The sequence below is a fragment of the Choloepus didactylus genome, chromosome 13 (genome assembly GCF_015220235.1).
Source record: "Choloepus didactylus isolate mChoDid1 chromosome 13, mChoDid1.pri, whole genome shotgun sequence".
Taxonomy (NCBI): domain Eukaryota; kingdom Metazoa; phylum Chordata; class Mammalia; order Pilosa; family Megalonychidae; genus Choloepus; species Choloepus didactylus.
Window position 1 is genome coordinate 79,335,271 of NC_051319.1, and position 12,531 is coordinate 79,347,801.

The 12,531-nt window shown below is 34.0% G+C and overlaps 1 protein-coding gene across 1 annotated transcript; it reads right to left on the bottom strand.

Annotated features, from left to right (window-relative positions):
* Window positions 1-4,026: 4,026 nt before the first annotated feature.
* On the bottom strand, window positions 4,027-10,995 carry LECT2 (leukocyte cell derived chemotaxin 2). Its single transcript, XM_037801983.1, has 4 exons — window positions 10,711-10,995; window positions 9,137-9,233; window positions 7,464-7,609; window positions 4,027-4,312 (listed from the first exon to the last, which is right to left on the bottom strand). Exons 1-4 carry the CDS (start codon window positions 10,754-10,756, stop codon window positions 4,146-4,148), a joined length of 456 nt encoding a protein of 151 aa, XP_037657911.1. The 5' UTR covers window positions 10,757-10,995; the 3' UTR covers window positions 4,027-4,145.
* Between the last annotated feature and the right edge of the window lie 1,536 nt (window positions 10,996-12,531).

Consider the following 12,531-nt stretch of genomic DNA (forward strand, 5'->3'; position numbering starts at 1 on the left):
TACTCTCTTTGCTCCCTTAGATCATTCCTCAAGATGTTATTTCCTCAGCGAAGCCTTCTATGACCCCCTGCCCATCACTCTGCTCATTGGTCAGATCCCTATTTCGTGTGCTCCCAGCACTCTGACTTTCCTTTATGGCACTTATCACTATTGTAATTTGCCATTTACTTGTATGATTATTATCTGCTTATTCCATTGCGCTGTTAATTCCATCAATGCAAGAGCACTGTTGGTTTTTGCTCACTTGCATCATATTTAGCACAGCATCTTGCATCATATTTAGCACACGGCAGGCACACAATAAATTTTACTTAGGTACTTTCTTTTTCAAACTTGTTCTCCACATTCCTCCCTATAATATCTTAAATTTCTAAGAAATCAAACTTAAAAAATAAAAATAGACATATGTTCATTATCTTCCAGTTTTGAATATATTTTAATTAGGGAAAATTTTTTTCATATTCTTACCTATTATGAAATTAGAATACATTGTGATTTGTAAGTGGTGGTTTTAAAAAGTAGCACATATTATATCCCTTTCTTCAGAGACTGTACTTGTGCGTATGTTCTCATCACTGCACCACATTCTTTCTCTATATGAGCTTGGTAAGAACAGGGATGTCATTTCATTCCCCTTTGTGTTTGTAGCTCTTAGAACAGTGTGGGGTACATAGTAAGTGCTCCATGCTAGTGGAGCTGATATTACTGGTTAAAAAATAAAGCTAATTTCTTAAAGACTGTATTATTAATACTTCAGATCATATAATTTATACCTTAAGATTTTAGGAGGTACGAAGCAGCATATAATAGGGAACTTAAACTCTGATTAGGATAGCAGGACAAACAAAAAATAAATAAATAAAAGAAATGGCATAACTCATATGGAGGGCTCAAGCTGGTTGATGATCAGAGTTATGTTATAACTCTGACGAGATAAGCCTCTGGTTTCACCTGATATTGCTTTAACATGATATACTGGAGCCAGGGGACTGGCAATACATCTGAATGGTAAGGTGATAGAATGTCGGTGATAAAAGCTATAACCTAATGAAGCAAAGCAGAGAGGAGCTAGAGAAGGGAGGTCAAACAGGAGTTCCTCCCCATTGCCACTTAGCACAGAGAGATAACGAGTGCCAGGGTCCACTTTTACATTGAGTGAGAAGTTGCTGCTGTAAATGGCACTGTCCTTAGTATGGCCAGTAGTTGACCCTAGTGAACTAGGTGCTATAATGAATATTGGAGCAAAACTCAGAGTAAGATTAATTAGCTCAATTAAATTACCCTGGTTGACTTACTGGGTTGATAATTTGAAGAGCAAAACATTTCTAAGACAGCTAGAACAAGAAACAATAGAATATTTTTAATGCTTCATTTAATGAAAATGTTTCCGTTTACTTTGGAAGTCTTCAAAAACCTTTAGGCTTTAAAAAATATTTTAGTTGTATAAGCATACTTGCTCATGTTAAAAATGTTTCTTTGCATTTGTTAGAGGATTCTGGAAAAGTTGGGTTAATTTTGTGAGCAAAAAAGCAAATGGAGAAAATGGAGAGAGGGTTCTTTGTTGATTGTACTGAGGAAACCCAAAAGTAAGATTCTCAAATTTTTTTTTGTTCCTTCCTTATGAGCTCTGCTGGCCTCATTTGTATGTACTAAGTAAACACTGGGGATATGAGTCAGAAAGCAAGCAGATTTTAAAGTATATATGTATTGCTGTTAATATGCCATTAAATATGATACATATAGTCACCAGGATATTGGAATTCTTCCCACTCTAAGCCTGGCCTCTTAAATTGGCCACTTATACTGTTACTCCATTAACTTAATTTCCTGCAGATAACTCAAAACATTTTCAAAATAAAAATTGATTTTGTTCACATTATTAATTTATAATTATCAAACTTGGTAGACTATCTGACACCACAATTTTTGAAATAAAGTTATAATCACTTTTACTAAGGGAATATAATTACTCAGTACTATTACTCCGCTGTCATTTGAATCTTTACAATACTTCAATCTAAGCTGAACATTTTGACACTCAAACCTAAAAGAGAAAAAACCTGCTCTAATATAATGCACCAGAGGGCGCTCTATTCCACTTCTTCCTAAGAAAGTAGTCCTTTAGTCCAAAATTTGCATTTCCGTTCAACAGTTACGCTTGTCGATGCCAAGCAGAAGGCAATGTTCTTGTTCTACCTTGAAGTTTTCCCTTCCAGGTGATGAGCCTAGTTTTCAAAACAATGGCCATAGCCAAATGTGTTTTGCCTCCTATATAATCACTTTAGGTAGTTAATTTGGAAAGCTAAGCATGTATTTCATTGTTCAAGCATTTTAGAACTCTCCTTTTTAAATAGCCTTTAAAGACTTACACTGTTCTTTTTTTTTTTTATCTTCATGACAGTATAGCCTTTGTCTTTCGAAAGCAAATTTAATTTCTGGAAACAACCTAAAGTTGTTTGGCACTAAGGAAATGAAAAAGGTGATCAAACCAGATAGTGCTAGTTGTAGTTTTATTTTTTTAACCATAATATAAATTATTAATTTGTTAGTCTTATACAAGATGTTATGGCAGATATATGTAATTGGATATACATACAAGATGTATGTAATTGGATATAAGTACTGCTAATTGTGTGACATAAACTCTAAACTCTCTGAGAGTAATAATTAACTGTCCTGTTGCCTCCATAACATAGTGTTTATAAAAATAAACACCCATGAAATCACCTCCCAACTGCAAAACCAGAACATTGATAGTAACTTGAATCTATGTGGTCCTCCCCTATCAATCCCAAGATAACTAGTGTTCTTTATTTTCTTGCTTTCCTTTTTCTTTAGTTTTATCACGTATATATATATTCCTAAAAATTTTGTTTAGGTTTTCATTGTTTTGACTTTATAAAAAAGAGTAACATGTTATATGTGATCTTTTGGATTTTTTTTTCACTCAAGATTATATTGCTATGATTCATTCATTTTGTTATGTTTAGCTGATGTTCATTTATTATGGTATTCCATTCTATAACTATACCACAGTTTATCCATTTCACTGTTGTTCTAGGTTTCTTCATGATGGATAATGAGGTCATAAACATTCTTATACATATGTCGCAGTGTACAAATGCAATGCTTCTCTAATAATAAAATTCAATTTAATTACTTTTCCTTTAACATATCTATACTTAAAAATAGAATCATTCTGCTAGAGTGTTCTACATTCTGAAAGGATTTAAGCAGAATTCATGAAGAAAGTTTCCAGCTTATTCATTTCTTACTGACTGACTTAAAACTTAGGGAGCCATAATTCTTTCCGGTCCTTTGAACATTTGTATGATCTTATTTCCCTTTAGTATCTGTTGTCAGCGTAACTAGGACAGAATAGTACAGTGATGTGTAAAAATAAGTAGCTGTAATATGCATATGGCTAGATAACGCAGGCTGATCCAGTTCCACGACATACTTCAGATGAAGACAGACCCTTTTCTCTTCCTAGTAGTACATCCTGTATGCCATCTCACCGGAACTAGATTATATATTTTCTTGGCCTGCCATCAGTCATTACCTAGAAAACCTACCACTGTTACAGAGTATGTGAGAGTTGATAGGAAGACCAGCAAAGCATATCTTATTCATATAAGCAGCTAACCCTCTAACAGTTTGATAAATCTAAGGATGTTGCTGAGAGTCTTCACTAGCTTAACTAAAAAAAAAGCCTCCAATTTATTCAACTGATACTTATTAAGTATAAACTGTATATTGTACAACACTCTTTATTCTTACAACATAGAAACACCTTCAGGCTTTTTGTTATTTTCAAGTAGAAAAGTAGCTAGCTTAGAGGTGTCAGAATGCAGTCTATTCCAGCTTGAATTCATTTGTTTATATATCCTGTGTCTTAAGACTGAGAAATGGGGTGGGTGGGTGACTGTGAAGCTCAGATCCCATAGATGACAGAAAAATCAGAGAGCCTGAGAAATTAGTTCACACCTAGACATCAAAGTGACAATGAGTTGAAATCAAATGCTGTTTTCTTTCTTGCATGCATCATTTTTATTTGAATACAATTTTTTTGAAAAGCAGGATATGCATCCAGGTTTTCAAGAAGATGACTTTCTATTTAGAAGATCTGGTCATTTATCTTCCATTTACAGGTACGCAGTAGGATCACTCATGTCACAATTTTCAATATGTACATGAGATTGTATGCCAGGATAAACTTTCTGCAAGGGCAACAGAGTTCCCAGTTTTTCTCCCTTTTTGATAGAACCTGTATACTTATTTGGCTTAATATAGAACATTTTGATACAGAATCCTAAAAGAAAAGAAGAAGCATAATTATTAATTTTTGGGTTTTTATAGCCTTGAGTCAAAAATTTGAAAACTAAGAACAGAAATTGACAACAAACAAAAAGAAATGAGAGTTGATTCTTGATTCAACTCACGAAAGGGAAGAAAATGATAAAATCATATTAGAAATGAAGACTAAACTACAAAATGCCCAAGGGAAAATAGATCCAAATGCAAATTTAATAAAGTCATTGGAGAATAGTGGGAAAACATTAAGTAGCTTGGAAAATTGACCTAGAATAATCAACTCCAAGACATTCTAATGAAACTTAGACTTTCAAAAACAAAGAAAAATGGAAATAAATGGAACAAAAATACAAACCTTCTTAAATAGCAAAATATTTTTTTTTAAAAAAATGAAGATACAAGTAGAGAAAGAAATATAGTTAGTATAACACAATGATTGGAACATAAAATAATATATCAGTCTTATCAATAAATATGAATGGGCTTAACTTGCTTATTAAAATGATTTTCATATTGGCTTGACAAGCAAAACCCAATTCTACGCAGTATGCGGTAAAACACAGTGACTCAAAAAGGCTGAAAATAAAGGACAGAACAAAGATTTACCAAGTAAATGGAAACAATAAGAAAGAAGGGTTATGATCCTGTTACCAGAGAGGAATTCAGGCCACAAGATACTGAATTAAGACAAAGGAAGACAATTTATAATGCTAAAAGCACAGTTCACAATTAAGATAGATCAGTTACAGTTATTGAGGCACCAGATAACACAGAAACCTTCTATATAAAGCAGAAACTACAGGAGATGCAAAGAGAAATAGATAAAAGCCCACTAGTAATAGGACTCTTTCATACTCTACTCTCAATGCAAACAGTTCAAGTGGACAAAAAATTCACTAAGGCTGTAGAATTGTGCTTTCCACTATAGTAGCCACATGTGGCTCTTGAGCTCTTGAAACGTAGCTAATCTGAATTGAGATGTTCTTTAAGTATAAAATACTTAAGATGTTGAAGACAGAGGACAAAAATAACTTGTTAATTTTATATTAATTACATATTGAAATAATATTTTGGAGCGAGGGGATTAAATAAAATATATTTTGAAAATTAATTTTACCTACTTTTCATTTTTAATATGCATACTAGAAAATTTAAAATTACATCTGTGACTTGCATTATATTTCTTTTAGACAGTGCTGCTTTAGAATACTAAACAATAAAATCATTAAGGTATGTCTTATGAGTATATATTAAAAGATGTGTAAGACCTCTACAATGAAAATGACTAATACAACTACTAATAATATAACATAACAATGAAAGACCTAAATAATGGACGATATGACATGTTCATTGATTGGAGGACTCACTCAATATGTTAGTTCTTCTCAAATGTATATTATATATTCAGTGCAGTCCCAAAGTCCCAGCAGGATTTTGGGTGGAAATGGACAAGCTGATTCTATAATTTTTTTGGAAATACAAAGAGCCAAGAATTACCAAGATAATCTGAAAGGACAAAGTAGGAAGACTTTACCAGAAATCAAGATGAATTTTAAAGCTATGGTAATTAAAATAGTGTAGTACTTGTGAAGATTCACAAACTGACTAATGAAACACAATGGAAAGGCCAGAAACAAACCACATATATTTGGATCCTGATTTGTGACAAAAGATACTACAGTACAGTAGAGAAAAATGGACTTTTCAGATGAATGGAGCTGAATCAATTAGGTATCAGTATGGGGAAAAAAGAAATATTGATCCCTATTTCATCCCTTACACAAAACCCAATTCCTTGGATTATAGGTCGAAATATATTTATAAAACAATAAAGCTTGTAGATGAAAACAATATATTTATGACTTTGGAGTGGTCAAAGTTTTCTTAAGCACGTCAAAAAAAGTGTTAACAATAAAGGAAAATATTACTAAATTGGACTGCATTAAAAATAAGGATTTTTGTTTATCAGATGATAACATTAAGAAGATAAAAAGGCAACCCACAAAGTGGGAGAAGATATTTGTGATAAATATATCTGACAAACGGCTCATAGCCAGAATATATAAAGAGCTCCTAAATATCAATAAGAAAAATACAATTCAGTAGAAAAATGGGCAAAATACTTGATAGGTACTTTACAAAGTGTTTCTCATAGCACTTAGTGAGGGGGATGTCCTCTGGATCCATCCCAGTAGGAGAGAGTGTGTGTGTGTGTGTGTGTATGAGTTATAAGACATAAAAAAATTCATAGCGTTTTCATAATTGCCCAAAAGTGGAAACTACTCAGTTGTCCATCTAGAGAGAATAGTTAAATAAATGAAAGTATAGGCATGTAATGGAATACTGTGCGTCAGTAAGAATGAACAAACTCAAACTACATGAAAAAACAGCTAGATCTCACAAATATGATGCAGAGTGAAAGAAGCCTCCCCGCCATGTACACAAAAAAGAGTGCATACTGTTTAATTCTATTTATATCACTTTCAAAAAGAGGCAAAACTAATATATGGTGTTAGAAGTTCCCTTGCTGGAAATAATGGCTAAAAGGTGACACAAGGAGTCTCTGGGATTCTGGTAATATTCTTTTTCTTGATCTGGGTGCTGGTTACACAGGTGTATTCACGTTGTGAAAATTGATTAAGCTGTACACTTACTTGCACTTTGTGTATTTTCTGTGTCTATGTTATACCTTAGTAGAGCTAAAACAAGCAAATGACAAACCCAATACCTGGAGTACCAGGAGGCCAAGATTTATCTAGAACATAAAGGCCTTTGATAATATTTCACATTCAATTCTTGCAGAAATGCCAGCACTTTCAAATTGGAAGAGTTTAGTAATTAAATGAAATTATCTATCTGCTATGGTTAATATTGTTGAAAGTGATTTTGTTTATAGATTGTTAAGCAAAACCACGTGGGCCATAGAAAAGACTTTCATTCAGCTATAGAGTTTGGTGGAGTATATGCATAAAGCAGATGATTTCAGGGAAAGTGGTAGAACATCTTTGAAAATACATCAGTTACTCTAGTTTGGTACCCTATATCCTTTAGATTTTATCATTTAGAAGGTAGTATTATAGGGCCTATATTAAACAAGTATCAACATCTTCAGTAAGTGTCCCAGGTATGTACCCCGTCTTTCTTACTTCTTCCAGATATCCGAACACCGTTATTGATAGCATTTTTATTTTTATAAGGTTTCTCCTGGCTCACAATTATTCCGGTGAAAGGTGCATACACAGTAGATCCATCAGAGCACAAGACATCCACACCCTGGTGAGGCCTATGATTTCTAGGATGCAAATAAGAATGAACAGGCTGAGTATTTGCCCTGGGAAACTTTATTGCCCAGGAATATGGCATTAACCCTCTGTTTCAGGTTAGGGTATCAAAAGCTGCCAGAATGTGTTGGGACGTCCCAGGTTTCCCCACTCTCTTTAGCCCAATTTTAACCTGCCTAACTGCAGGTGGTAATAACCATACTGTAAAGATTAGGCACTTAGAATAGTACTTGGTACATAGTAAGCCTTAAATTATCTGCTACTTTATGGCATTTTGAGGAAACAAAGCAATCCATATAAATAAATTTTACTTATAGTTACATGCGTAGTTACAGTTATTTGGGAATCTTGACCCTTTGAAGAACTACTTTGAAGAGAGTTCTCTTTTTAGTAGAACCCTATCTTAAAAGTATCCCATATTATCCTAGTTTTACTTTTCTCTCAGTGATCCAAAAGAGTCATTAGAGACAGATACACATTTACTGTATGTCTGTATATGGTATTTTAATATAGTGAGAAATATAGCGAGTGATGCTGCCTGGGTTTATTAAAGCATATAGGAGCAAAACACAAAATGATTCCAAATTGTGAGGTTTCTTGAATTTGTTTCTAACAGTCTTCCAGCTCCTGCTTTTCATTCCTGCTTTTACCAGTGTCTTCTGCCTTCTAGTTATCTACTACCTAAAAAAATCAGATTCACCAGGACTGTTAGAATTATGGGTAAAGCAACATTAACCAGGTTCCAGGTAAAGATCCACAGTGCATAAGCTTTAGGGTATGAAGTAGGTGAGTCTCAATTTTGGCAATTCAGAGATTATTTTCCCACATTTCCCATCTCTTATCCCTGTTTCAGGTATTTAAAGTAGTTTTCTAATTGATATCTGTAGTAAGTGCAATTTCCACTGTAATTAGGATGGAGATCAATGTTGCAGTTGGACAAATGGCTATTTCAGCAGAAAGTGGCACCTTCAAGACAGTGCTGTGTGTTATCCAAAATTAACAAATATGCCCTCTGGTGGTCTGTAAGAGATTGAGATGTTCTCTTCCTTGCCCATGGTAGGCAGAATTCAGAGCCTGCATCAGTAACACCATGATTTGGTGGAAATAGAATCCAAAAATCTGAATTCAATTTCAACCTTTACCACCTGCCAACTGTATCTGACACATGCCTTAACTTTTTGAAACCTGAGTCAAATTCTTCATCTATAAAATGGGTTACTAATGTTTGCTTTTTGCCTCAGAAAAAAACAAGTAAGATAAGTCAATGTGTGAAAACTGGAGTGGGCAAACATTGCATTTGCTCCCCCCTCTTCCTTATCCCGTTCCCAATTCAGAGCCCGTACCTAAAGCAGAGTTCTTGGGAGTTGCCCCAAAGATAGTAATGTAGCTACTCATAATCTAGTTATATCTCTGAGGTTTCATGCTGTTAGAAGGCAGTAACTATGAGAACTTGAGGAAACAGGGCTAGGGCACCAAAAAAAAGAAAAAAAAAAAAAAAAAAAGAGGTTAGGGACCAAAAGAGTTGTGAAACCCCATACCTTTGAGCAGTGTACTGTCCACAGCCATAGCTATCACAGGTCCGGATTTCATTGGAAAACTTGCCAGCACATATGTTAGCCCATGGCCCAGCCAATACTGAAAAAGGAGAGACACGAGAAACTGATTTTCTGACTCCAAATATTTCCACCCTCCAATTGTCTTATAAGTATCTCAGTGGACTCATAAAATTCCATTTCCATTTTAGGTTAACTTTTGGTAGTTTAAGGAGTGGTCTTTCTCTAACTCCTGATTCAGATGTAAAATCAGCTTTTTCCCTGGCCTGAGAATTCTGTTTTATGACAGTATTTGCAATGTGTTTATTTATAAGCATTGACCTCCATCATTATAGTTTGTTGTACATTATCCACCAGTAAATGGTATAAATTGTGCTTTTTAAATTTTCTTTGCTCATTACCTGGCATTGAAGACCACTGTCTTTATATTTAGCAAAATAATCAAACATGGCTCAAAGAAATAATTTTAGAATTGCTAAATTAAATTTGAAATGCTCCCTTATTGTTAGTCCTAATAATCAAATCAAAGCAAATATTTGAATTAAAGGAGAAACAAACTCTGAACTAGCAAATTTTGCTTAACACTAAGTAAATCTCTCTCATATTTGCAAGCATGGAAGTCAGTGGAACCAAGAGGGAGTTTCTTAGAAAGAAGAAAATGTCAAACCTATTTGGATAGGAATAGAAAGTAGGGGGAGGGAGTAGAAACAATTACATGAAAAATTACGAAGCAGTAAAACATAAGGAGAGGGGGCTGGCTCTCAGTGTGTTTTGTGCAACTTTGTTTTAAATGCATCTTATCTCTCTAATATAATAAGCACATAATAAATGTTGAATTGAATTAAAATTCTTAGGTTTCAAATTTAACATTTACAGAGAAATGCAATTTGCAAGCCCATCTTTAAAGCAAACCAAAATGGAAGCAAAAACAAGAAACTGTTAATTTGGTTGGTTGCTAATTTGGTTTATTTAAATATATTTTACTATTCACTCATAAATATGCAGTGAGAAGAAGGTACGGAATATGGCTAAAGGTCTTCATATGTTGGAACCAAGCTTCTTGGTTCCGTATGTGGAACCAAGCTTCAATTCTTGGCAAACTAGTATTTAACCTTTGGAATTGAGGCATATATTAACAACTTATTAATTTATTCATTTTTCTCTCCCACTGTGACTATTATCTGAGCATCTCCTTGTCCTAATCCACACCAGTCTCTGCATCAGAAATTTCTAAATCATATAATTAAAGGCTGCTTAACAGCAAATTTTATTACATAAAACCACAACTTTTATTTTCTAATTTTGTTCCAATTAAGTCCTTGACCAAGTTTGAAAGACTTTTCTGATAGTCCTCCCATTCCCCTTTAATATTTCTCTCTTTAGAGAAGCAGAATATTCTAGTGAAATTCATTGAGAAACCACCCCTCCCCCATATATTCATCCCATTCCATTTTAAATAGCCTAATACACAAGATTCTACTGTGATTGTGCTATTAATGATTTTTAAATCTATCTCTGAAATCAGTTTTTAAAAATTAGTCAATGTACTTTTGACTTACCAGTTGAAATCAATACCGCCAAAGGGAGAATTCTTGTGGAAAACATTTGTCTTTTGTATCCCTTATGATCTTTCTTCTTCTAGTCAGAATTGCCCCCACGCTCTCTTTGAAGAATATTCAAGTTTAAATTAATATTTTCTGGCTATTTAGCCTTAGAATTCTGCATCTCTCATTTCTTTAATTTAGTGTGAACACAAAAAATGTAAGAGAATGGAGCAAGTCAAATCCTAATATTCCATTGATAGCTCTTTGATTCACAATTAGGACTTAATGTAAAAACCACTGAACTGAAGAAGCAGCCAATTTTAATGGAAAAGCTGACTAAATATTAACAGAAAGTGATAAAGCTAGATGCAGATTGACAGTCTTCTGGACTGTGACTGGTAGAAGAATGTCCAAGTGAGTAGTTGAATATTTAGTATTACCTGCTAGATCTTTCTTTCATTTCTTGTTAGCATATACTTCAGAAAACAATTGATCATTAATAATGTATAACCCTCCATAACATTCTTTGGTTAATCCCTTAGGTTTTGGGGATTATCAGTTCGGTTATTTTTCATCTATGTAATAATTGCAAATAATTTTAGTATTTGACAAAATTAGATTTATTTCCTTTATGTGATTTTAAATCCATCAGTAGGAGAGAGGATGGATAAGTTGTGATATAGTCATACGGTAAAGTATATTGTAGCAATATAAATGAAGGCAATCTATATGTATTAGCATAGTTAATCCAAATATACTGTTGAGTAAAAAAGCCATTTTTAGAATGACATATACAGTATTTTGCCATTTACTTAAGATTATAAAATACTCAAAAATTGTATTTAAAAATACAAAAATATGCAAAGACTAAATTTTGGATAGTATTTACCCCTGGGGAGGGAAAAAAGTAGAATTGTTAAGGAGTATACAGAGTACTTCAACCCTAAGATATTTTTTTCCAAAAGAAAAAATAGCAAATGTGTGAAAGCAAAAGTAATTTGTTAATTATTGGAGGAAAATATGTGGGCATTTGTTATATTACTTACTGTACTTTTTTGTATATTCCAAGGACATATTAGCAGCTCCTTCTTTTTATGTTTAATATTAAATGAGGCCTGGAATTTTCTATGGAAACATCCTATTTAAATAATTGTTAGTCGCTTCGGGAGATTGAAATTGTGACCTGAATTTTTCACCCCTCCTGGCATTCACACCCTTGCCACTTCTTATCAGGGTCAGCAGGGTCTTCCCCAACCCTTGATTTTTTGTCAGCTATGTGACTTGCTTTGAGGCAGAAGTGACAGTGTGTCAGTAGAGCCTGGGCTTTACAGGTCCTTAAGTTTTTTCACTCAACTTCTTGTGTTCTTTATCATTGTGAGAAGAGAATTCCCAGATGAACCTGCTGGCTCCAGGAAGAGAATGAAAGTCATGTGGAGCAGAGTCATCTCAGCTGAACCCAGCTCTCATAAATGAGTGACAATAATAAGCAGTTGCCATTTGAAGGCACTAAGTTTAGTGGCTATGCCGCAGTAATTAAACTATTCCAAGCAGATTAATTACCACTTTTTACTTTAGAGACAACCTTTCAAGGAGACATCTAAAGGGTAAGGAGAAGAATCCCTGTACATTGAATATAAAGAACTGAATTGATATATCTTAGTTTGCCAGGGCTGCGATGGTAAATACCACACATGAATTGGTATGGCTTAAACAAGAATTTATTCTCACATTTGTGCAGGCTAGAGGTCCAAATCAAGGTGTTGGCAGGGCTTGCTTTCTCCTCAAGTCTGCAGCGTTCTGGTGGTAACTTCCAGTAATATTTTGTGTTCCTTGGCT

What these genes read in the sequence shown, in the direction of transcription:
- LECT2 (XM_037801983.1), bottom strand. Translation starts at nt 10,756, where the DNA reads ATGTTTTCCACAAGAATTCTCCCTTTGGCGGTATTGATTTCAACTG. An exon ending in GGCGGTATTGATTTCAACTG is followed by an intron (nt 9,234 to 10,710) that starts GTAAGTCAAAAG and finishes CTCCTTTTTCAG; the next exon opens with TATTGGCTGGGCCATGGGCT. An exon ending in TGTTCGGATATCTGGAAGAA is followed by an intron (nt 4,313 to 7,463) that starts GTAAGAAAGACG and finishes CTTTTCTTTTAG; the next exon opens with GATTCTGTATCAAAATGTTC.